The sequence below is a fragment of the Ceratotherium simum genome, chromosome 9, assembly GCF_057802395.1.
Source record: "Ceratotherium simum simum isolate JZ-2026a chromosome 9, ASM5780239v1, whole genome shotgun sequence".
NCBI lineage: Eukaryota > Metazoa > Chordata > Mammalia > Perissodactyla > Rhinocerotidae > Ceratotherium > Ceratotherium simum.
Genome location: NC_141908.1, coordinates 77642439 through 77669694, shown reverse-complemented (window position 1 = coordinate 77669694; position 27256 = coordinate 77642439). Strand labels below are relative to the sequence as shown.

Sequence of the window (27256 nt, the reverse complement as noted above, 5' to 3'; positions counted from 1 at the left end):
GAAAATTAGGACACCTAGGATTTAGGCTGCTAATCATCTGGGTAACTTGGAGCAACAAACTTCAGCTTCAGATTCTTGTGTAAAACAAGGAGTAGGACCGGATTATCTCTAAGGTGCCTTCCATTTCTAGCAATTCGAAGGTTCTGTGATTCTATAATTGTTCCTATACACCTTGATTTATCACCAAGGGTTTCCTTAGGCAGTGTTAAGTACCCATTTAACAATTGCAGGTTGAGAATCATTGAAAATGCTATCTATGCCATTTATTATCTAAAGCACTTCACGGCCTTTTAAAATTAGATTGCATTTCTTCTGATGATTTTCTTTCCTACTTTTGTTTCTGCTTGAGGTTGCTGTGTATTGTTTTGATTTTACAAATTCAGTAGGGTGAATATTACAGTATCAAGGAAGCTAAGATTATATATGTATGTGTACATATATATATACAGATTTCCTTGACAGTTGGCAAAGTGTAGTAGCTATGAGAAAAATATTTAGGTTTTAAAATTTTTTATATCTTTAATAGCTATCAAAAGAATAAAACTATCTTGGGAAATATCCTTGCATTGCAAGCAGTCTAAAATTAAAAATTCTCTTTTTATAAGGTGGTTTTTTCACCAAAAGAATACATTTCACCATCTTTCAGACCAGAATATCAAGAATTCAAACCAAAATATTGGGTGAGTCCTGAGTTATCCTATATCAATTATATTTAAATACTAGGTTTCTCTAATACTTTATGTAATTCAATGGTTCCAAAACCAGAGTACCCATTAGAAACATCTGGCTATGTTTAAAAAAAATACATATTCCCAGGTTTCACCTCTGACCTAATGAATCTCAATCTGGAAATGGAGGCTGGGAATCTGTATTTCTCAAAAAATCCTAGGGGATTCTTATGCTGTCACCTGGGTATCAACTAGCATCTGAAAAACCGTTATAATAAATTGTATCCATTAAAATGATGTTTGAACTACTAAATTGAAACAAATTAAAACGAATACTAGGTTGATCATTCCACATTTTGCTTTTTTCAATTGGATAATGTAGAAGTTGTATGAACAAAGAGTTTGAGTAAGAAACTTCATTTTGAAGGCTGTTTTAGTGATAGAATAGCCTGATCCCAGAGCTGCAAAACTGCCTGTGGATATTACACTGAAATTTCACTATAATCCAGAATGTTTTATACTGCTCTCTCTTAACTATTTCTGAGACATATATAGTATTCATCAAAAAGCAAGATTCTACTGTGACATGGTAAGGAGTGAGTGGAACTCAACATCATTGTTGAAACTCTCAGACTTAAAGGCAGATGATATATGCCCCCAAGTCAGTCTTTAGAGAATACTTATGATACTTTTAATGGGATAGCTCTTCCTTGCTTTGTATTTTAAAAAAAATTTCCTACATTGCTGCTAAAATAGTAAATATTTATACGGATAGGACTTAGATCCTGATGTTAGCCATTGCCTAAGCAAATGCAGCTAGCACTGGAAATTGAGTTCTTAAAACAAACTATTTATGAGTGCCTTTAAATATTTAAAAATATCCCAGGTAGCAGAAAGCTCTTGGACGCAAAATAGTATCAGAATTAGGAATTTGAAAATTTTGCATTAAAATTCTCATTATTGTTCCAATTTCAAATATTTTTAAATAATTGAAGTTGTTTTTCTCTTTGTAGAAGGTAGGAGGATGACTAGCTAAATTGACAGATTTCTCAAAGAAAATTAACTAGAAAATTTATTACAAATTCGAAATAAATGCTACAGAATTTCTTAACCTTTTTTTTTTTAATGTTACCGTTCCAGAAATTCAACATCAAGGACGGTTTTGATCCTTTTCTAAGGAATATAAACAACAAATTGTCAGTCAGAAAAAAGAAAGACCGAGATATGTCCAAATGTAGAAACATTTTAAGTGCAGAGGTTATAGAGCATGAAGACCAAGATCCTCCTTACCCGAAACAGTCAAAACCTGCACGACCTCCTAATAAATCCTGGCCCCGTGATCTCGATATCACAATGAAGACTTTAGACACTAAGAATATGTTGGCCCATGACCCTGCTATCACCACAGTCAAGACTTTAGACACTAAGGATAAGTTAGTCTGTGATCCTGACAACATCACAATAAAGACTTTAGATACTAAGAATAAGTTAGCTCATGATCCTGGTATCACCACAATAAAGACTTTAGATACTAAGAATAAGTTAAAGAAAAGACTACCAAGTGTATCTTTACCAAACTTTGAAGGAGAATCATCAGTGACTGGAAATATAAATGTAAATACACGTTTCCTCTCAAAATCATTAAGTTTTACTTCTCACGTAGAAAATTTGAAACAATCAATGGTACTCAAGTCAATTTTAAGTAAAAATCTGCAAGACCTTTCAGATAAATTATTTTCTAGACCAGAATTTCCTATGGACACTGAAACAGGAAAGAAAAATCATAGTTCTTCACTTCTAAGTGTTCATGATGAACCACCAAGTAGTTTGGAAGACAGAGTACTTGAAAAAATTCAAGATTTAAATAGCTGGCTTTCAGAAGGAAACGTTTTAAATTCAAAGTCTCTTTTAAGTCAAATAATTAAAGATATTCCTGCAGAATCACTTTCAGAAGGTGGACCAGGAAATTCTTCAGAGGTAGAAAAGGAACTTGTCTCTGAAAAACATTTAGAGGCTGGTGAGAAAGATTTTCCAATTAAAAAAAAGAGTAGTTTCAAAAAGAAACATTTAAAAAGTGAAGTGTCCAGCTCCAAACCAGATTTAAATGCCACTGCACATGATTATATTATAAAGCAAATATTCACTGCACCGTTCTTCTCCAAGTTGGAGATCGGAGTGAAAGAATCTAGTGAAACACAGATGAACTTGCAGAATCAATTACCCACAGCTTGGGAGAGTTTATCTTCAAATATTCTAGTTCACTGTGAAGAAGATGATGATGAAATGGAATTGCCACAGGCTGAATCTGTTATAAGCCAGATAATACAAGCATTTCCTGTAGATACTCTTTTAGAATCTGGGATAATCAAAGTGGTAGAATTGGGTAAAGAATACCAGAAGAGCTCTTTGCTAGATACAGAGACAGTCTTTGCTGAAGAAAACCCAAAGGATTCCACAGAGGACTATTCAGAAATCAAAAGCAAAACAGAATCTCTTTCAGAGCAGAATATACCCACCATTCCCAAAGAAATTACTTCATTTTTTAATACAGTTGAATTTATAGATGAAGGCCAAAATATATCCCCACAACATTCAATATATCAGTCAACACCAGATAAAAAAACAGATTTGCCAAGTAATGGTCAGAGGCTTGATAGAGAAGAAAATGATCTAAGTTCTACTTTAGAAAATTTAAGTAACTCGTTAACGAGTAAACTTAATGAGTCAGATGTAATAATGTTAAAATCCTTTTTAAAAAACATATTTAATGTTTTTTTCAAATGTAGTCAGTCTGAAAGAAGACAACCAGAAAAAGAATTAGAAAGACTAATTCAACATCCTTTTCCAAATAATGCAGAAGACCTTGAAGAAATGAAAGAGAATTTTGATAAAGCAGACGAATTAGACAGAAAACCTATTTTGAGTCCAAAGCTGCGTGTATTTCTAGAAGAACTCTCAGAGTCAGAAATAAAAAATTTAAAATCTGAATTAAGTAAACATATCCAGCATTACCTTGTAGAAAGACTTTCAGAATCAGGACATATCACCAAAGAGGACTTACCAAAAATCCATCAAAATCTCTGTTTGATGAATGAGAAAGCAGAACCAGAAGGGCAAAATCTTTTTCTGGAGAAATATTCAGAAACTGTAAAAGAAATTGTGTCTTTTGTAAATAATTTTAATCATCATTTCATAGATAAACATTTGGAAATAAAGCTAAGATCTTTTTTAAATGAAATTCTCCAAAACTATTTCCTAAAAAACCTTTCCGAAAGCAGTTTATTTAAAGAGACAGACTCTGAGCCTATACACTCAAACATATGTTCTCGAAGAGCTAAAAGTGCCTCAATATCTTTTCCTGAGTTAGGACAAGATATTTCAACGGGGAGTTTTGGTAGAAGGCTTGAAATAAACATGAAATGTCCTTTAAATCAGTCTCTACAGAACTATCTTATAGCTTTATCAGAAACTGAACTATTAAATCTAAAAGCTGATTTAAGCAAACACCTCCAGAGCCTTTTTATACAAAAACTTTCAAAATCAGGACTAATCACAGAAAGGCAATTAGAGGGGATCAACCAGCATATAAAATGGATTAATTCTGGTTCCACACCATTAAAATGTATAAAGCCAGATTTATCTCTTAGAGATGAAAATCAATTTATGGAGGATCATTCAGAAAAGCAAAATAAACGTTCAAAAATTGTTCAAAAAACTTTACAAAAGGTTTCTGAGGATAGACGTGTAGAAACACAATTGACCAGAAAGGAAGAAAAGGAATATTTTTCCTTACAGAATATTAAAGAAAATCCATCAATAATTAGGGAACAGAAAAGATGTGATCCTAAAGAAGGAGCTAAAACACTGAGCTTAATTAAAGTACAAGCTTCTCCCAACAAAAATACCCAGGAGATTCTGTTAAATAAGTCATCAGAAAGACTTTCAGACACAGTGCTTAAGAAACAAAGGAAAGAACATGGCTTCATGCAGCTTCCTCGAGCAGAAAATTTTGATTTTAAAACAGAGATTCAAGACCCACATAGTTGGAGTGGTAAATCAAAAATACCTCAATCAAATGCTTGCTTTGAAAGGACACTAAAAACGAGGTCCCCTGAAAAAAAGGAGCATAGCAACATGTCTAAATTGGTGACACAGAAAAGATCTGAAGCAGTACTGCCACCGTTTCCAAGAATTCCTAATTGCAAAATGCCAAATGAAGATGAAGAATACGTAAACAAACTCACTTTTCCTTCCAGGCAGAACAACGCTTTAACTCATTTCAATTCTGAGGCTGGGGAAAAATCGAAATTAGACCAGTATTGTCAGAGATTGAAAGGAAATAATAACAATAATAAAAAACAACATCTAGTAACATTTGCACATTACAAAAAAGAAATACAAACTCTTTATATAAAACCAAATGAAATTTGCAGTGAAAAATGTGCCAAGGTCTCTGAATCACAGTCATTTAAATATAAAGTTGTAGAAGCTGAGAAAAACTCAAAACCACCCCTCTTCCCGGAAGTATTAAAGAGAGCAGTTCTAAAGCCCAAGGTCCGGAAAGAAAGAGACCATGTCAGCAAACCAAAGAAGTCATTTGGCAAGATAGTTAGGATCCTGCCAGCCACGCTGCCCGCCCCAAGGCTTCTAAGGAAGTCTGAGCCCAGGACATTGCTGCGCTGGACGGCAAGGAGAACTGTGCATGTAATGATGTCTTTCTAAGTCTTCTACTCGGCATTTGGCAAAGTTCTGTCAATAATCTATTTAGGGTATATGTGTCTGCATGCGGGTGTGTGTGTAACCTTCACTGCCCCACGACATACAGACCTCCAAATTGTAAAAATTCTTCTGACATTCAAATATCACCTCACCTGATTTAAAATGCAATCACAAAATCAGGGGCGGGATAACATACTTAGGGCCTTTGTATAAAACAGATACAGGGCACCCCCTCTGGAGCGTGAATTAGAGAAAGGCACCCTTTCCTCTGGGCAGAATCTGCAGGCTGCACAGCCTGGAGCTGGAGCACGCAGCCGTGTCCGCCAGGGGCTGTGGTGCAGGCACAACCTGCACGCCCATTGCGGTGGCTCTGTGCCATGGAAACATCCCTGCGATTTCTTTTCCTGCAAATAGAATTGTAAATATACAGTCTTTTTTCAGATCACTGAATTATCTTTGTTTCAGTAAACAAACACGAAGCTCCTATTATGTGCCAGTTATCCTGCTAAGCATTAGGGGTGTGCAAAATTTACAATCTACTGGATCATGAATTGCAAAATTTTAATTTAACTCCTACTCTTTTCTTCTTTCATTACCACCCCTCTGCAGTATCATGTGCGGAGAAAGTTGGGAATTCAAATCTATTTTTCCTATTAGCATAAAACAATTAGGAAGGTAAATCTGCTCCTAGACTTTATACAAACTGTTCTAGAGCAAAGTTAACATCTCGGAACGGAAGGGACTGATTTTAATTTCCTGCTCTTCTCTGTTAGTATATATAAACCGGCATGACCCACAAATGGGAAAACTTATAAATTCTAAAACGATTTTATATTGATGATTTGATGTGCGTAATTCTACTTTTGAATGAGAAAATAGACACAATTTCAGAATAGTTGCTTTGATTTGTTTTCCACAGTAAAGCAAATTATTAGCTTTACTAAATAGTAAAGCAAATTATTAGCTTTACTAAATAGTAAAGCAAATTATTAGCTTTACTAAATAGTAAAGCAAATTAGTGGCAGGGTAAATGTTATCAATACAGCTTATACTCTCAACTTTGCATTTCTCTTTTCTATCTAAATTCAGTAATTTAGTGTTGAGTGAGTATGTGTGTGTGCACACACGTGTGTGTATGTATACTAGGAAAAGGAAGTAGAAGATGCAATCATAGTTGTTGGAAAGGAAAGACTTTCTAAAGTTGCTTTAGACAAATGGAATCTTTAATACCACTTTGTCAAAACAAGAAATGATGTTTATGTTATAATATGGTATAAGATGATATAGGATCTCAGAACCCTTATCCTAAGAGTGGGCGAGGGAGATAGTTATCTTTATTTCCCTCTGGTAAACCAGTGGTACCTCTTTTCTCTCTACTGAAGTTGAAAACAGAAAATTGAATGGTAAGAGGGCATTTTTCAGATCATCAGAAAGACTTCCTCATCCGATTCTCAAAAATCCAATGAATGTCCCAAAGGAATCAAAACAGAAGATAGACAAACTGAGTTGCAGGAGCATCCAGAAAAATGATCGATGGTGTGGGTCTCCACACTCTTCCACTGGCACTCCCAGTAATCAGCTATGTCAACTGGGAAGCAAAAATTATATGTTACTCGCCAGTACCGCAGAAATTCCCTTGGTGATGTGGCTTACCTGATTGTTCCACGCACACGAGAGGGAAGAGGAAGAACATTTCCTGGCCCTCTGCAAACCCAGGCAAAAATGTGAAGTGATAGCATTTGTCTTTAGACTCTTTATACCTCATTTTTTGTAAATCTCTCTCTTGCTGCCCTAATTCTTCTCATTCCTGCCCAGCCTGCCCCCACCCTCCAACTCTATTAATCCACTCCCACCTTCTCTCCAAATCAGAGCAGCCCGTTCCCTTGGTGTGGCCATCTCTGCAAAGGGGTAAGAGACAAGCTGCTCAAATGGCAGAGGAAACTAGTTTATACTAACTTGAGAATGACTAATAGCTCCATATCCTCTTAGGGGTACTTGTAGATTATATTTTTATTACAAAATATAGCCATATTATAGAAATTTGAAAAAAAAGAGAAAAGGGAAACAAAGCCCATAATGCCACCACCCTAACACAACCACCATTTCTTTTTTATTATTTTGGTGTATATCCTTCCAGTTATTTTCCTGAATGTTTTACTTGTTTACTCTCGGAATGTACACAAAAATTTTTATTATTTTGATGTAAACGTAACCATATTCTTAAATGCTGGGCTGTGTGTGTGTGTATGTGTTAAAGAATATATTTATTAACTTTTAAAGAATGGAAGTTTGGATGATATAAAAAGTAAAACATAAGAGTTCATAATTTAAATTTGGGGTTGGGAAAGCGATTTGGAGGAGAAGAATTCTAGAATAGCCTGGCCAGCTTTGCCTAGGAGTCTGACTCCTAAGGACAGTTCCCCTAAACTTTTCTGGTTTCCAGCTTCATATCTTTCATTTCTTTTGAAATTACAGATCCTTTGAAACAATAGCATGTTTTAAAGCATGGTTTCTTTGGTAGTACCTAATGGGAGGCCTTGGGTGTAGGGACTGAAATTGGGGACTGCCCATAAAACATTCGATGCTCTCATTCTTTGTCTTTGTTGATATTGTAGACTTTTGTCCTTGTAAATTTAAAATGTACTTTCAAGAAACCTAACTCACCAACCTGATCTTTTATTTTAATATTTAGGATTGTTTGGATAGATTTGAGGATTCACCTGTGACCTCATTTAAGCATCTTGAAAACACCAAATCGAGAGCAAGGCTCTTAGGGAAGAGCCCCGGCAACGCCCAGGTGCCAGATCCAGTAAAACTTTCAGTGAGGCCCTACACAGCGCCCCAGGGTCTCCAACGCCGAGAGGGCCACGCTGGGAAGTTCACGAGTCCTCGGATGGTTTCAGCAGGCTTAGTTCATGTAAATGATACAATCCCAGATTATGAAATCCATAAAATGCAGCAAAAGAAAAAATTAAAAGAGAATATTGAAAAACGTTCGCTCATTTGTGATATTATCCAAATGTTAAACAGTTCAGAATGATGCGTGAGGCCAACAGTCAGAATATCATCTCTCCAGTTAGCAGAGGGGTTTGGAGATCTGTCCTTTTGTGTGACAGAAGTCAGCAACCAAATTTCATCTTGTTACAACCATTTCGTTTTAATTAAAATGAAAAAGAAACGCTTTTGATGTAAACGTGTTTTTGTTTATGAACCTTCGGGAACAAACCCAGAAATACACATTCAGCTGATATTCATGAGTCAAGTTTCATGCCCCAAGCTTTGCTCCTTTCTCACATCTCGCAGCATCCCTCTGGTTGATGGTCCTCTGACTTCCCAGCCAGCTCTCCAGTACCCCCCACCCCACCCGCTAGGCTAGCTCGCAGTTGCTGGCGTTTCGCTTTTTGTAATGCAGATGCTTTTACTCTTCAGGTCTAGTTACATTCCTAGACTCAACAGCGTGCAATTCTTTAGGCCTATAGAACTTCTTATATTAATTTTAATATCGTCTGATGTTACAACTTTTTACACTACAAATAAAGACAGTAAAGAGCAGGTTTAATACTAATTCCCGAGGCATCTCCTACACTTCCTAACTTACCCAGAAAACTGTGCAAGGGCCTCTTTAATAACAGGAAACTCAGGAAACTGCATAAAACTGTAGAAACTGCGTACGTCATCCAGCCGAGTCACAGCCGGATTTAAATCAGAGGCGTCTGAGCGCTGGCTCTGTTCTTACCACCTACAGTCTTTAGCGCTCGTGGAACCTTGGTTCACTCTCGAGCAGTAAGAACTGCAATTTATAAAATTTTGGTCAGTTTCAATTTTTCTACCATAAATCATAAAGACCATGGGGTTTAAATAGACTTGGCTGATGCAAAACATAATTCCCGATCATTCGTTTAATGTTGTAATCAAGGTAGTAATTGTTTTTGGAGACCAAGAATGTCTAGTGATCCTCCAAGTTGTCGGTGCGTGTGTTGATCAGTGTGACTGGGAAAGCACCAATACCTCTGGATCTTTCCAGTAGAAGGAACACAGGGAACTGATTTCATGGGTGATGGAACCAAGGCTAAGAAGCCGAAAGGGATGCAGATGCAATCCAGAGGTTATCGAGAGAGGAAGTGCTACCACCCATCGGAGGGAAGGGACAGCAGAAGGAAGTGGTGTCACTAGAGTCCCAAAGCCAGAAGACAAAGACGATACAGCCGCTGCCAGGGACACCACAAGCAACAGGAGTGGGGCAAAGGATGAGAAATACCGTGCTGCTTCTCTCTCCTCCTGCCCTCGTGTCTTCTGCCATTGCCTCCCTGGGCACCAGCAAGTGAAGGATCATGGGAAGTGTGGTTCCCAGAGGAGCAGAGCAGGGGAGGAGAAGTGCATTTGAGAGCTAACAGGCAATTGACAAACAGTACTTATGAGGAAAACCATTGATCTGGCTTGCAGTAAAGGAGAAAATATTTCCTAGATGGAGCTCTCAAATCCCTTTGCCTTATTAAACTTTTAATGGCAATATTGTGACACACACAGTGGCAAAAATTTCCTACTATGGGGTCCGGCCCAGTGGCATAGTGGTTAAGTTCGTGTGCTCCACTTCGGTGGCCCAGGGTTCACAGGTTCAGATCCCGGGCACAGACCTAGGCACCACTTACCAAGCCGTGCTATGGCAGGCGTCCTACATAAAATAGAAGATGGGCACGGATGTTAGGCCAGGGCCAATCTTCCTCGGCGAAAAGAGGAGGATTGGCAACAGATGTTAGCTCAGGGCTAATCATCCTCCTCACACACACACACACAAAATTTCCTACAATGGAAATCTCTTAAATAAATTTTCTTTTCACAGGTCTTTTTTAAAAACAATAAAAAACTCATACCCTTTAAGGAAGAATTCCTTAAATATTTATTAAATGTCTACATTATGCCAAATACTTTGCTAAACACTAGGAATATACTCGTAAATAAGATGATATTCTCAAGAAGTCCACAGTCTAGTGGGGACATAAACACAGACATAGTTAAAAGAGTCGTGTGAGTGCAGTTTGGGGAAAGTACTACAGAAGCTCATAGGAAAGCATGTCAGCTGAGGTGACTATGCTAACTTGGGTCCTTCAGAAAGCAGACACCAAGTTGAGATTAAATGTGTGGTAGGCCGGGCCGGACCAGTGGCTTAGCGGTTAAGTGCATGCGCTCCGATGCTGGCGGCCCGGGTTCGGATCCTGGGTGTGCACCAACGCACCACTTCTCCGGCCATGCTGGGGCCGCGTCCCACATACAGCAACTGGAGGGATGTGCAGCTATGACATACAATTATCTACTGGGGCTTTGGGGGGAAAATAAATAAACAAATAAAATCTTTAAATGTGTGGTAGGCCAAATAATGACCCCCAAACATATCCATGGCCTAATCCCATGAACGTGTGACTTTGTAACCTTACACAGCAAAAGGGACTTTGGAGCTGGATTAACTTAAGGATCTTCAGATGGGGAGACTATCCTGGATTGTCTGGGTGAGCTCACTATAATCACAAGAGCCCTTATGAGAGAGAGGCAGGTCAGCCAGAGATGTGATCACTGCAGTAGAAATTGCCGTAATGCTGGCCCATGAAGCAAAGGAAGGGAGGTCGTCTCTAGAAGCGGGAGAAAGCAGCAGATTCTCCCTTAGAGCCTCCAGAGGGAACACAGCCCTGCCAACCCATTTTAAACTTCTGACCTCCAGAACTCTAAGAAAATAAATTTGTGTTGTTTGAAGCCACTAAATTTGTGGTAATTTGTTTCAACAGCAATAAAATCTAATACAGCAAGGAGGCTATGGTACAAGATTTAAGGCCCTCACTCTCAGGGTGAGGCCATCGGTCAATTACATCTACTGTGATGGTTCATCTTATGTGTCTGTTTGGTGCCCAGTTATTTGGTCAAACATAATTCTGATGTTTTGTGAGGGCATGTGGGATGAAATTAACACCTAAATCTTTAGACTGAATAAAGCAGATCACCCTCCTTGATGTGGGTGGGCCTCATTAGTTGAAGGCCTGAACAGAACAAAAGGCTGCTCCTCCCCCTAGCAAGAGAGAATGCCTCCCTCCTGACTGCCTTCAGACGGGGACATCTGCTTTTTCCTGCCTTTGGACTCGAACTGAAACATCAGCTTTTCCTGGGTCTTCAGCCTGCCAGCCTTTGGATGGGAACTACACTATTGGTTTTCCTGGGGCTCCAGCGTGCCCACTCCCCTTGCAGATCCTGGGACTTGTTAGCCTCTATAATCGTGTGCGCTAACTCCTTATCATACATCTTCTATTGGTTCCATTTCTCTGGAGAACCCTAATACACTCACAGTGGATCTGAGAGGCACTGTTTCATGGCCTCCAGAGTCCACCTTCAGCACTACACATATCAGCTCCCCACAAACTCAGGAAAACCTCCTCTCTGGTTCCTGTGAGCCTCCCTTGCTGAGGGGAAATTTAGAAGGAGGAGTTAGTGGAATGAACTATAGCTCTGATAAATAAATGAAAAGCAATAGGATGTATTGGAGTATATGAGGAAGCCATTTGGTGTAAAACTAATTTGGCCTGACCTTGTTTTTCCCAAAAGGGCCTGACGTGGCCTGTTGAGCATGCATTGTATATCTGCTTTAAATATTTACTATGTCCCACAGACAAGAACAATGCCCTTAAAGATAGAGATGTAGGTTCCCCCACATTGGCATTTCTTTTAGGATAAGTATCTCTCTCTAAAGATTAATTGCTGACCTGCTGTGCTCACCTTGTGACCACTCACCTTGTAACCACTTACCTGCTGTGTTCACTGATCTGCTGTGCCAGCAAAGCAATCTCGTGACAATTGTAAAAGGGACATTCCTATATGTGATGCATGCTCTTTGTTCCAAGATGGTATATAACCACTATGTATACCCCACTTCTTTGGTCTCCTTCCTTCCTTGGGGAAGGAAAGCCCCAGGCTAGTCCTCAGATCTGGCTCATGATAAACTCACCCCAAGTTTGATTTATAGATTGATTATGGATTATATGCGTTGACAGCTCCCACCACTACTGGTGATCTCAGGGCCTCAAATGGTACTCATCTCCTCTCTTTCCTCCACCTGGGCAGCTCTTCATGGCTTACTTGATGGAGTAACCTAAACCTTCTTGATGGGGGCTGGCCAATAATCATCAAAAGATTTGTGTTTCAAATTGTCTATTAATTTGTGTATTATTTGTCTTACTGATCTTATTTTTTTAGTCTTAAGACAATCATTTAAAAATAATTTGTAATGTAATGTTAAATAAAAGTGTACAGATTAAGAAAATCCACTAACTGAGGTAGTCCTAATTTACCACAGTTCAAACTTCATACTCTTTTTGAGACACAGCATTTCTCTTTTGCAAATAAGGTAAAACCAATAATTAAGATCTCTATGTCCTTATATGTTGTATCCCCTACAGGAGAATAATAATCATATAAAGCGTCACAACACTTCTGCCTCCTGAATCAAATAACCAGCTTTCTGCCCTCTGCATCAAATACCAGCTTGGTCCCAATTCACTATGTTATGTAAATAAATCTGTTTGAGAAAGGGCTTTCCTTGGCAAAACAAAACAGAATCTGTGTTTCAGCTCTGTCAAGAACCCTAATAAATAAAAGCATAAGCTCAATTTAAAAAATCTTTATTGAGCTCCCACGGGGTGCATGAATTTAAGATCTATAATTTAAGTAGGAAAGTGTTACTTTAGCCTTAACAATAAAAAAAGCAAATTACAACTTCTGTATATATTTCAAGTGAATCATTTAATGTGAGGCTCAGTTTGATATTACCATAAGTATTAACAGAAAAAAATGGGTAAGTATAAACATTTTCCCTTCTACCAAAAAAGGGTTTGATGCCAGGATAAACTAGCCTGTTGGTCTAACAATAGCTGATCAAAAAGGCTAGAGAACCTGGAGGTAAAAAATGTACCTGGAGGCACTGTCCTCTGAGGGCTCATTCCCCTGAGGGCAGCAAAATGCCGAAACAATCAACTGGCTCAATAGTGAGAGATCACGGAGAGGAGTCAGTCACAGCTTGGGGAAAAACTTGAGAACAGATGACACTAAATGTAGCTAGATGAATAATTCCGAAGTTTCTCTGGAGTTATAACAACACTCTGAGGTGACCAAAGGGCTATACACCTGTGGTCCTTTGAATAGAGTGGTTTGAAATGACAGATTCTCCAGTGCACCAACTGTATTTTCAAGTATAATTCTAGTATTTGTACCTAGAAATACAGAAGGGAAAGCAGCAGGGAGAAGATGTCAAGTATACAGGACATAAAAGGACGTGGCAGCCCTAGAATTCCCAGTCGGATGCTTTCTCATCAGGAAAGTCACATTCTGGCTCAGTCCAAGGGGAGGCTGGAGGCAGTGCTGTTGATGGCTTGTGACAAGCAGGAGGCAGCAGTGAAAGAATTGAATCCTGGCTTTCTTCTTTCATCTGTTAAAGAAACTCAAAATAAGGCTGTTGGTATATAAATCAATACATTAGTTTTGTTAGCAATAAATAACTTTTAAAGAAATCATGTTAAAAGTGTTTGAAATTGTTCTTAGGGATTTTCGCCAAAAATGCTTTTAATTCTGGTCATCTAAAAACAGGAAGAAGCAAATAAACCGATTTGTATCAGAATTATTTTGTCCTTTCATCATTTCTAGCCAAAATAGAAAAATAAGAGTCTCTAATCAAAATATAAACTGAGGATATAGTAACATATGATATTCTGTTTGTTTTTACTCATTTCGTTTTGCAGAATGAAAATATTTTAGAAAGTCTATAATTGAACTACCAAAAAAGTTTTCTTGTTTTTAACTTTACCTTGTAAGAAAATTATCATTAAGAATGTTGGTAACAAGACTGTCCTATTAAGCCAACAAAATGAAGTGACTTTTTAATAGTATTTAAAAACATCTAGATAGCAGAAGATAGATAAGCTCACCTGTTTGAAGAAAACATGGGACAATAAACTGCTTGCTGATGGCCTGAAATTTTTTAAAAAAGTGATAAAAAAAAAAATAGAACCTCATATTAGAATGTAGTTTTTTAGGTATAAAAATATATTAGAAATTAGGTGTAGAGCTATTAAACCCAGTAATAAAAAATTAAAAGGAAAAAGAATATATGTCAGGAAGCCCAATTCTTAGCTTCAACTTTTACTAATGAGAAGAATTAATTCTAGAGATATCCTTCCATTGGTCCATAACTCAACATTTATTGGGCACTTACTAATTATAAGGGACTAAAAAAAGATAAATAAGACACACATCTTATTTCCAAAATGCTAATGCCAATATATGATATGCTATGATGATAATTTTTATAATAATAGCAGTGACTAACGTTTTTGTATTGCTTCAAGTTTCTAAAATGTCTTAACATAAATGCAGTAATTAAAGTCTGGAAAGATTAACTGACTTTTACAAGGTGACTTGGTTACGAAATGACACGGCTGAGACAGAGCCCAAGGCCTCTGACTTCGAACCCAGTAGTCTTCCCACTCGCTCATTGTCTCTACTTGTTTTTAGCACTGACATTTTCTGGATTAGACTATAATTTTTTGATTAAAAGATCTGAATTTGGCAGGAATGGAATATCACAAAGCTTCTATAAAATATAAAACACATATGCTTTATGCTATTTAGACGTGACCAATATTACCTTTTCTCAGGATCTTGTTGCAAACAGAGCTGTACCAAGCTAAAGAAGGCAGGAGAGAAAGCTTTTGAGGATGGCGTTTGCAATCTGTCACTATTGACTGTGCGAGTTCCACTGGAGGCAAGTACACTTTCTCCAATCCCAGAGTCTACACCCGATCGGGAATTCTTCATTCTCGATTCTGATTGAGGGAAAATACTGATATCCAATGGGCTGTAAGGAGGACCTTTCAGTTTCTGTAAAAGCATCTAAAAGAAAGAAAAATTTCCTTCAACTCTTTTTAGGCAAAATAGTAAAACAACAATAAAGACCCTAAGAGTCTACAGCAAAGGTGTTTAACAGATATCATCTAGAATGAACAGGATCTTACGAAAGGGAAGTAGTTCAGGGATTTTAGGAGCATTTACCTGAGTCCTATGCATGTCCTGGAAAGGTACCTGCCCACTGGCCAATTCACATGCTGTAATCCCAACACTGTAAATATCTGACTTCACATTATATCCATGTAAATCCTGTAGAACAATTAAAGTCCTTCAGTGTAAAGAACTTAATAAAATGTTACATACAAGTGCTTTTTTGATAAAGAATGGTGAACAATAATGAAAAAAACCCGTATGTGAGAAATCAAGATATACCTAATATATGATATACATTTAAAAATTCCTAACATCATAATTTTGACAAGAAAGATACAAAAGCCTTGCAGTAGGCCATTCACCATCCAAATATAAGGGCACAACTGTCCTTCAGTCAGGCTCAGAAGACGGTGGAGACGCACAGACAACCCAATGCAACGGCCACACCTGACCTGTCTCAGGAGTTCTGGACTCAGCCACGGCTGCACTGACGTGCTGAACTGTGGGAAGTCATACACAGCCCTATGCCTCTGTCCGTGCTTAACCAGACTACGCAGATGGGACAGGCCAGAGAGGGTCACTAGGCCATCACCAGAAATGAGGATATGGCTGGCTTTAAAACTCCTAGAACAAAAAGAAACAATCCTAAATACTAAGAAACTGGCCAATGAAGAAACAATAAAAATTTGGTCAGAACAAATCCATGTATTCTCTTGGGAATTAAATACTCTTTAAAAAATAGCAGCACACTGATATATATATATATATATATATATATATAATGTTCAGGGAATTGAGGGATCCTTTCAGCTATTTAATATGGCATTAGAACAAGGGAAGATATAACTGAAAGCTACTTGTTTGGAAGTGATAACATTTTTTTAAACTAGGAATAGAATCAAATTATTAATTTCACTATTTTAGGATGCTGTTGCAAAATACTTGAGAAGTCTAAAAAAATCAATTAAATAATATTTGAAGCATAAAGTTAGAATTTAAAGTTAAAGGCAATATTATCCAATAAAAGGCAGCCTCTCATGGTGTTAACATCATTTATAAAAATGTCTTACATAAAAATTTCCTTTGTCAAATAAATTATAAAAGAGCCTTGTTTTTCATCTAAAACACTGAATTTGGAATCATAGAGTAGGATGGCCAATCGCCTGGTAAAGTGTAATAAAACCTTGATTAATTAGAATACAGTCTGTTAGAAATCCTCAGTTAACCAGAATGCTGCTAAAAAAACAAAAACAGTAAGATAAAAAGCATTAAGCAAATTGAAACAAGCAAGAAAACAAACTTATTTAAAAAGTAACTTAAAAAGGAAAACAGAGTCCCAATGTATCTTAGAATAGCATTGTTTCTAACATTCAGCCAATTACTTCTGTTTGGTAACAAGAGAATTGATATTTAGTATGATAATCTCAAGGTGCTGCAAAATATTTAAGAAATCAAAGCAAGGTTTAGTTACAATTTGTACATGATGTAAACATGACATAAAGCTGAAAAGCAGACAAAGAAGCTCTTTATTTGTGTAAGAAAAACAAAAAGAGCTCACTAGAATCCCACTCCCTCCAGCAATCCTCAGATAGACAGATTCTTGCACCCTCCCTGCTGACACCGTGAGCTCCTGGGAGCAGGTGTGCCCTGCGCTGAGCAAGCACTGGGCACGGGGCACGTCTGGGGAATGAACATAAACGTCAGCGTCTACTGTACTGAGGGCTCCCTCCTCCCTCCGTTCTAACACTCCACTGCTCCTTCCTACAAGTTCCCCAAAAGATTTCTTCGACTAAAATTCTTTCGTTTTGTAAAACACAAGTAAATACCTGTGAATACAGCCATTCTGGTGCAGATAGTTCAACCCTCTCACTGCTCCAAAGAGAATGTTTCTTATTAAAGGTTCACTCATTCCTTCAGGAAAGTAAGTCCTCAAGAGTTGACTTGCTGAACCTGAAAGAAACCCCTGAAATCTTTAAAAGAACAGTGAAAGTGATTTTGCTTCTAGCTATGTTGTAAATGTTCTTTTCAACCGTAAACACACATTCACCTGTTACATTTTAGAGCCTAACCACCTTCTTACGCAAAGGTAATTTCCCTTCAAGAATCTTTAAAAAGACTCTTTTAATGACACTCTAGAGACTAGGAAAGAGAAGTAACAATTTTCAAAAGCACTGAAAAAATACATTCTGTGTGCATATACACATTTTTAAATCCAGAGGCAATTCATAAAAGCTGTCCTAGGGCTGGCCCCGTGGCTTAGTGGTTAAGTGCGCGCGCTCCGCTGCTGGCAGCCCGGGTTCGGATCCCGGGCGCGCACCGACGCACCGCTTCTCAGGCCATGCTGAGGCTGCGTCCCACGTACAGCAACTAGAAGGACTTGCATCTATGACATACAGCTATCTACTGGGGCTTTGGGGGAAAAAAATAAATAAATAAAACATTAAATAAAACATTAAAAAAAAAAAAAGCTGTCCTAAAAATCAAAGCTCTGGAATCCATTCATTTATTTATTCAACACACTATTGAACTACTTTGTGTGGGTACCGGATGAGCACCTGGGGACACCAAAATGAAAAATACATACACAATCCTGCCCTTGAGGAGCTTGAGTCCAGGGAAGGAGAGGAGGACACACACAGATGTTCACAAGACAGTGAAATACATGTACAACGCAGAGAAATAGGGATAGGAACGGCATACACAGGTGGAAAAACTTCTACTTGAAAAACAATAGTATCTCTCTCTTGAGAGAGGAAGGAGCCTGGAGGGGAAGAGACAGCTGTGCAAAGGGACGGACTTCTTGGAGAAGCAGTGGGGTTTCACTGAGCATTAGACGCATTCCACTTTTTTCTGAAGACTAAAATTCAACATGAACCAGATATAGAAATATATCACGAAATCTAGAATTGGCCATCAGATTTATAAACTAAAAGTAGTAAATCATAAATCTAAGATCCTACTCATCCTTATAATTATAGCATCCAGGCTATATTATGAGTTATTTGATCTAAAACGAGTTTTCTTACCATAGGCCATAAACGGAGAAATAACCCAAAGCCAGCTGCCAACAGTGAAAACAGTCCAGTAAGTTGTAATATTGGGGTGCCGGAAAAAGTGGGATAGAATCACTGCTTTCTAGGATAGACACACAGGAGACAAGACATTTAAAACAAGCTTTTTTTCCTTATGATGAAGATAATAGCAGTAGAGGCAGCTAACACTCAATGCAGCTTATTAGTACTAAGTACGGTTCTTAGTGCCGCCATCTCTCTAAATCTCACAACCACTACACGAAGTACGTGATATTATGACCCCCGTTTTACAGAAGCGGACATGTAGAAATCAGTCAGAAAGCTTGTCCAAGACACATAATTAATACGAGAAGTGGACACGGGATGTGAACTCAGTCTGACTCCAGAGGTCATGCTCTTAATAACTATCCTATGTTCTTATTATAGAAACATTTAAAAATACATAAAAATACGAAGATCAAAGTCCCTTCTAACACTATATCACAGAGAGAACCATTGTTAACATTTCAGTATAATTTCTTCCAATCTTTTTTTTCTCTGCAATATACATGTGCACATACAAGTATTTTAAAAATTGGGACAATGTTAAAACAAAATCCTTTCCTTCTTTATACCAAAACTGATTAGTGACAATGAAAATGGTATTAACATTCCTGATATGCAATTCTGTCAAAATTGATCAATTTAGAAGATAATTTTATTTAACTGGATTAAAGGAGACTGACTGCTTTTGTTTTTTCTATTTCCCTATATGACTATTTGTGATTGGACTGACCAGGGGTGTTGCGAATCTCCAAGCCAGCATTTCAAATATGATCTTCATTTGAAAGAATTTATAGTAGTTACCAAAGTTTGAATATATTTGTTCTTTCATGGATCTGGCTTCCAAGTATTCTTTCCAATTCTATAATTACATGTTTATTAGAAGAAAGAAATCTACTTTTCTAACAGAAAGAACTATTAATTTGGGGGGGAAAAATTCCTATAGATGTAATCTCCTCAAATGGACATTACATTAAATGTATCATTTTTTCGTATTGTTACCTGTAAAGCTTTCAGGCGTTCTTCAGTGCAGTCTTCCAGATTTGTAATTTTTATAGTCACCAGGGTTCCTGTAGGAGTATGCCGTGCAAGATGGACAGAAGTCAAGTTATCAAATCCTCTTCCTATAATCAGACGTAAAACTTGTGTTAGCAACCAAAGAAGAAAAAATTGATAATTTGGACTTCATCAAAATTAAAAACTGCTCTTCAAGAAAACACAGTTAAGAAAATGAAAAGGCAAGCCACTGATTGAAAGTATTAATATTTATAACTGAAAAGACTTATATCTAGAGTACATAAAGAACTCTTACAGGGCCGGCCCCATGGCGTAGCGATTAAGTGCGCGCACTCCGCTACTGGCGGCCCGGGTTCGGATCCCGGGCACGCACCGACGCACTGCTTCTCTGGCCATGCTGAGGCCGCGTCCCACATACAGCAACTAGAAGGATGTGCAATTATGACATACAACTATCTACCGGGGCTTTGTGGGAAAAAAAAGGAGAAGGATTGGCAATAGATGTTAGCTCAGAGCCGGTCTTCCTCAGCAAAAAGAGGAGGATTAGCATGGATGTTAGCTCAGGGATGATCTTCCTAAGGAAAAAAAAAGAAAAAAAAAGAACTCATACAACTCTCTTATAAGATGACAAACAACCCAATTAAAAAATAGGCAGAAGATCAAATAGGCAATCCACAAAAGAAGATATAGGAATGGCCAATAAGCACATGAAAAGATGCTCAAGAGAGAGAAATGCAAATTAAAACCACGATATACGATTACATACCTATTATAATTGCTAAATCGTGAATTGATAAATTGTGACACAGTCAAACAATGGAATGCTATTTACAATCTCGTACACCCACGCCCAGTCCCTGGCAACCACTGATGTGATTTTTGTTTGTCATATAAACGGCTTCATAATGAATGTAGTCTTTTGTGTCTGGCTTCTTTCACTTAGCATGCTGCTTTTGAGATTCATCCATGTTGTTGTATGTTTCAGTAGTTAGTTTCTTTTTATTGATGAGTAATAATCTATCATATGGATATACCATAATTTATTTATCCATTCATAAGTTGATAGATATTTGGGATGTTTTCAGTTTTTGGTGACTATAAATAAAGCTGCAAAAACATTCTTTAGGTAGATATGCTTTCATTTCTCTTTGGCAAACACCCGCGAGGGGATTGCTGAGTCATGTACGTTTAACCTTACAAGAAGTTGCCCAACTGTTTTTGAAAGTGGCTGAATCATCTGTATTCCCACAAGCAATGTGTAAGAGCTGTAGCTGCTTGGCATACGCTCCAGCATTTGGTGTTGCCAGTTTTTAAAATGTGAAAGACCAGAGTGGCACCTCTGAATAGGCACCCAATCAATGAGAGTTCCCTCCCTCTCTCCACTCGCCAGAATCTGCCACTTTTACCTGTAAATGCAGTTAGTCTCAAATTCATCCCCTCCACAGCATCACAGCCTCAGTTCAAGATCTGTCCCCTTTCCCTGGACAGACGCAGTGACTTCCTCACTACACCCTGCATTCTCACGCAGGGCACGCACTGAAAGGACTGAGGGAACTACTTCAGAAGCCTGTGCCGAGGTCCCATTCGCCAGGAGTTTTGATGCAGCAGGTCTGTGCTGGGACACAGGCACTGCAATTTTTAAAGACTCAGGTGATAAGGATGATACTTCTGGCTGTAAATCACTGATCTACATCTTCCAGACTGCTGCCAGGTGTCCCTCTAAACTCAGCATTTTATCAACAGAAAGGTACTACAGTGAAGCAGCTGGAAACTTAGACCCTACAGTCAGAAAGGCTTGTTTTCAAAGCACTAGCTGTACGACTGTCACTTACATTTTCAGAGCCTCATCTGCAAAATGAGTGGTAAAGGGGTGACAAATTTATATGAAAAAATGCATAAAAAACGCTCAGCATAATGCCTGTTAGATGCTATTGCTACTATCGTCACTATACCACAATGCCTCAGAGAGAGGATCACACAGTGAGGACAAATTCCAAACTCCTGCCTTAAATCCTCTGATTAACGAAGTGGGTGAGTTGTGGAGGCTGACAGAGAGTCTGAACGTCTAAATACACCATATAAAGTCTTTCACACTGTGTTCCAAACCTCCCTTTCCAGACTGATCTCCTACCACTCCCTACTCTCCCACTTCTGGGCACAGAGCAAGTATGTGGTAGTCCCCCTCTAACCATTCTTCCTCGTCATCTACGGAAGTGAATATTTTTTACCTTTTTTTGGATTGACACCATCTAAACCTCCTTTCTAATTTGGGGGCATTGTCCACCAGAGCTATTTTAGAAAAGGTCAGATCCTTATTCTCTCTTGGTCTCCTTGACCCTGGCATGGGAAGGTCAATGACCTAAGCTTGGGCAACTGGAGGATGGAGTGAGTGACATAAAGAGGCAGGGGCAGTCAGAACTCACTGCAGGGGGGTCCCGTGTCTGGTGGTATAAGTACCCTCACTGGGTAGTACACTAACTAGGTAGTCCACTAACTAGGCTGCTCCCATGCCGTGGCCCTGGCTGCGGCTCTAGTCAGGTGGCTTCTCTTGGTTTCTCCCAAGCTTATTTCTCTAGCCAATAATTCAGTGAGTTAGCAATATTGTTCAGAAAAGTCCTCGTTTGCTTAAGTTAGTCAGGATTTTTTTGTTGTTTATAACAAAAACCCTGACTAGAACATTCAGCAAACTTTTCTGCATTCTTCAGGATCCAGTTCCTTTTTGCTCTCCTTCTTGACTCCCAGAGGGGTCAAGATGGATAGATGGATACTCCATTTTCTCTGTTCCCATAACACAGCACACCTCTACTATGGTAACCTCTAGTGCATAAAACAAAGCTATCTCACGTGTTCATCTTCCCTGAGAGGATGTGAACTCCTCACATGTTTTACATGGCTTTATATCCCTAGCACCTAACATAGTATCTGTTTGTAGTGTTTAATAGATGCTTCTGATTATTCAGAGAAAAGGTTTCACAGGTATAAGGCTATAAACAATAACCCAGCCTGTTCCAAACTTAACTGAGAAAGATCTCTACTACAAATGAGATTTTAGGTAAGTTTTTTTCTTTTATTGAGGTCATAATAGTTTATAACATTGTGAAATTTCAGTTGTACATTATTATTTGTCAATCACCATATAAATGTGCCCCTTCACCCTTTGTGCTCACCCCCCAACCCCCTTGCCCTCTGGTAACAACTAAACTGTTCTTTTTGTCCATGTGTTAGTTTGAGATTTTAGGTAAGGTTTTTTTTTTTGGTTAGGAAGATCAGCCCTGAGCTAACATCTATTGCCAATCCTCCTCTTTTTGCTGAGGAAGATTGTCCCTGGGCTAACATCCGTGCCCATTTTCCTCCACTTTATATGTGGGACGCCTGCCACAGCATGGCTTGATAAGCAGTGCGTAGGTCTGAGCCTGGGATCCGAACCTGCGAACCCTGGGCTGCCGAAGCAGAGTGCATGAACTTAACCACTATGCCACTGTGCTCACCCCTTAGGTAAGTTTTTAAGCTAAAAGAAAGTAATTTGGCTAAAGGACTGTGACTTAAAAGATTTACATGATTTGATTTTAATTCATACCCAGTATATATTATAGACATAAAATCAGAAGCTTCCCACAATAAAGACACAAATAAAAAATATTTAGATTATTTAGTGTCTTCCTTCTCTAAAAATACTTCAGTGAAAAAGTAAAAATTCTAGAAAGTAATCTTGAAAAAACTGGGCCACTATTTTATTACAGACATAAAATTAATAGACCTATTTGACTGACACAATATCTAGTTTTATGCTGTAGGTGACAACAGAAAAAGACCTGCCTACAAAATAATCTTTTTGTCATCAATTTCATTTCTAACAATAAAGGGTCAATTATATGAAATCCAGGATTATTACCTATTTCCACTTGGAGTTCATAGTGAGAAACATTGGTGGAACAGATCACTTCACTGGTTCTAGTGGACGAAGGCAACCAGGAATGGGTTGGCTCATCAACCTGCATTGTTTTAAAAAGATGAAAACAAAACAGGTATAAACTTTTCTGGTCCCCTACCCCAATATAAAATACTGATACTGTATTTTCAAACACACAAGTGCTCATTAGAAAGGCACTGAAAGGTGGCTTAAGAGACTAAGATCTAAAAACAGTTTATAACTGCTAATAATTGATGTTAGTTATAAAGCTGTCAGCCTGAAAAGGGGGAGAGGGCAGGAAAAGCAGATCTGCAGGTCATAGAGAATACTTTCCAGCACAACTTCCAGTAAGAATTTTTAGGAGTTGCTAACAATGGCTGTTAAATCTTCAGGGTATCTAATAAACAGATCAAGGGAGTAGATGCAGGGACCTGGGAGGGACAGTCCACGTTTGCGCTCTAGTGTCAAGTGGTTGCCAGTTATATCCATCATACATATAGGTACCTGCTCAGCTAGTGGAGGTGTTAACAGTCAAGGAATAATTTCCACACTGCAGCCTATTAAAATTGCTGAAGAAGTTTTTCACAAGATGAAATGAATGAGAAGGGACGTCAGAAAGAAAAATGAACCTCAAGAGATGGGAGAATAGAGTACAGACCTCCTGAGTTAATGACCATGTACCAAAATGGAGCCTCACAGGGTGCTCCAGAGTCAGAGTCCTAGATTTGCACCCAATCCCAGTGGCAGTAAAATAACACGCATGCAAGAGAAAGAAGAGGCCAACACCACTGGTATCATACAGCCATGAGGATCTTCCAAAGGACAACAGCACTCCAAATGACACTCAGGTGCCATTATAGGCACCAGCAGGTGGCAGGAATCTTGTTACTGCCTCCAGGGTAGAGAGAAGGAAGAGGGGATTAGAAATGACATTATTAGGTATCAGAATTGTGCTAACTACTTTTTACATCCTTCATTCCTCATGTTCCCTAAACTTTTAAGAGAGCAGAAAAAATGTAATTATAAGCTCATGGCTAAAGATGAATAACGGTGAATACTGTTCAAGAGAGATGAAAGACTGAAAAGAAATTCTATTATATAATTGAAAATAATCCCAATGAAGAAAGAAGAGAAATCTAAATAAATCAATTTAATTTCTTTAGAATAGGTAGGCTTCAAATAAACTCAGATTTAAAGAACACATATAAGAGATAGAAAGAAGAGCATACAACAATATACAAAAATTTAACATGCTAACCGGTAGGCCTGTCAGGACGCCAGAGCACAGAACGAACTGAGGCTTACAGGTCACTGCTTGAAGAAACGGCAGCAGGTTACCAGATGACGGATTGAAATCAAACTAATCAACCTCTACTTTGCTTCCATCTACTCCATTAGGGAAATAGTCTTCTTTAAACCAGAAGGTGCACATATGTTGTAAATAAGTAGCTGAAGCCCAAAACAGGTTGTTTTAGACAGGTTCAAGCCTCCAGGCCAAAGACAATTACATCTAGGATAATAAGTTTGCAGACACAGTAGAACTCAGACAAGAAACCAGAATGGAAATAGTCAAACACTGACCTAATTTTCAAAAAAGGGAGAAAACTACAAAGCTTGATGCAGTTGCCCAGTAAAGTCTGATATCAAATTACTAGACAGATGAATTATGGACACTTAAGAAAACAACATGGTAATCACTACAGGACAGCATAGGTTTACTAAGAGTAAATCATCCCAAACTAACTTCACTTCTCTTTTTGATGTGATGACTAGTTAGAGAATTAGACAGCAAAAAAATCACGGCAGGGTCCTTGTCCTTGTTAGACTTTTTAATAACTTCCTAAAAATGCAAAAGATCTGCTTAATGAATAATCTGAAAAGGAAATCATGAAAATAATTCCACTTACAATAGCATCAAAAAGAATAAAATACTTAGAAATTAACTTAATCAAGGAGGTAAAAGACTGTACAATGAAAACTACAAAACATTGCTAAAAGAAATTAAAGACGACATAAACAATGTGGAAATGCATCTCATGTTCAGAGATTGGAAGATTTAAGATTGTTAAAATCTCAAGGGACCCCAAATAGCCAAAACAATCCTGAAAAAGAAGAACAAAATTGGAGGACGCATGCTTCTTGATTTCAAAACTTACTACAAAGCTACAGTAATCAAAACAGTGTGGAGGGGTATAAAGACAGAAATATAGACCAATGGAACAGAATAGAGAACCCAGAAATAAACCCTCACATATATGGTTAAATGAATTTGGACAAGGGAGCCAAGATCACTCAATGGGGCAAGGATAGTATTTTCAACAAATGATGCTGGGAAAACTGTATATCCACATGCAAAAGCATGAAAGTGGATCCTTACCTAATACCATATACAAAAATTAACTCAAAATGGATCAAGTATCTAAATTTAAGACCTAAAACAACAGAACTCTTAGAATAAAACATAGGACAAAAGCTTCACGACATTGAATTTGGCAATAATTTCTTGGATATGACACCAAAGGCAGAGGCAAAAAAAGAAAAAATAGACAAATTGGACTTCATGAAAATTTAAAAATTTTGTGCATCAAAAGACACTATCAACGAAGTTAAAAGGCAACCCACAGGATAGGAGAAAATACCTGTAAATCATATATCTGGATAAGGTGTTAGTATCCACAATATCTAAGAACTCCTAAAACTCAACAACAAAAAAGCAAACAACCCAATTCAAAAATGGGCAAAGGACTTGAATAGACAACATTTCTCTATTGAATAATAATTCCATTGAGTTATTGTGGCCAATAAACACATGAAATATCCTAAATATCACTAATCATTAGGGAAATGCAAATCAAAACTATAAGATACCACCTCACACCCATTAGTATGGCTACTATCAGGAAACAGAAAATAACAAGTGTTGGTGAGGATGTGGAGAAATCGGAACCCTCGTGCACTGTTGGTGGGAATGTAAAATGCTACAGCCACTGTGGAAAACAGTACGGTGGTTCCTCGAAAAACTAAAATAGAATTACTATATGATCCAGCAATTCCACTTCTGTGTATATACTCAAAAGAACTGAAATCAGAGTCTCAAAGAGGTATTTGTATACCCATGTTCATAGTAGCATTATTCACAACAGCCATATGTGGAAGCAACCCAAGTGTCCATCAACAGACGAATGGATAAACAAAATGTGGTATATACATACAATAGAATATTATTCAGCCTTAAAAAGTAAGGAAATTCTGCAATATGCTGCAATACGAATGAACCTTGAGGATATCATGCTAAGCCACAAAAAGACAGATACAATATGATTCCACTTATATTAGGTATTTAGAGCAGTCAAAATCACAGAGACAGAAAGTAGACTGGTAGTTGCCAGGGGCTGGGGAGGGAGAGGGAATGGGGGGTTATTGTTTAATGGGTACAGAGTTTCAGTTTTACAAGATGAAAAGAGTTATGGAAATGGATGATGGTAATGGTTGCACAAAATTATGAATGTATTTGATGCCACTCAACTGTACACTTAAAAACGGTAAGTTTTATGTTATGTGTATTTTAGCACAATAGAAAAAAAGCAGCAGCAGCACCTGCGGAAGTTTCCTGAGTCCTAGGCCTCTCTCTTGGCAACAGCAAGGAGACAACAGACACTCTGCTCTCTGAACACCACCTCAGTCTGAAGGGTAATACTTGAATGAAAACTAGGATTAGACGACACATCCTATTGTACACAAGGGCAGGTAACGAGACGATTTTAGAGTATTAGTGAGTAAAAAGTGAAATGACAAAACGAAGACAACTGAAGATAGGATCAGGATTAATTTATAAACAG

The 27256-nt window shown here is 38.0% G+C and overlaps 1 protein-coding gene across 2 annotated transcripts in view; it reads right to left on the bottom strand.

The window, feature by feature from the left end:
• Positions 1–13029: 13029 nt before the first annotated feature.
• STRADB (STE20 related adaptor beta) overlaps positions 13030–27256 on the bottom strand; it is a 28831-nt gene continuing 14604 nt past the window's right edge. Inside the window, exons 4-12 of one of the 2 annotated variants that reach the window (XM_087435615.1) lie at positions 23400–23499; positions 19493–19614; positions 18443–18551; positions 17243–17366; positions 15869–16040; positions 15468–15572; positions 15064–15308; positions 14345–14387; positions 13030–13872 (exon numbers count right to left, since the gene is read on the bottom strand). In XM_087435615.1, coding sequence (XP_087291741.1) covers positions 13852–13872; positions 14345–14387; positions 15064–15308; positions 15468–15572; positions 15869–16040; positions 17243–17366; positions 18443–18551; positions 19493–19614; positions 23400–23499 — 1041 coding nt within the window. In that variant the 3' untranslated portion in view covers positions 13030–13851. The remainder of the gene's footprint in view (positions 13873–14344; positions 14388–15063; positions 15309–15467; positions 15573–15868; positions 16041–17242; positions 17367–18442; positions 18552–19492; positions 19615–23399; positions 23500–27256) is intronic. The other variant, XM_087435614.1, reaches the window with a different exon arrangement.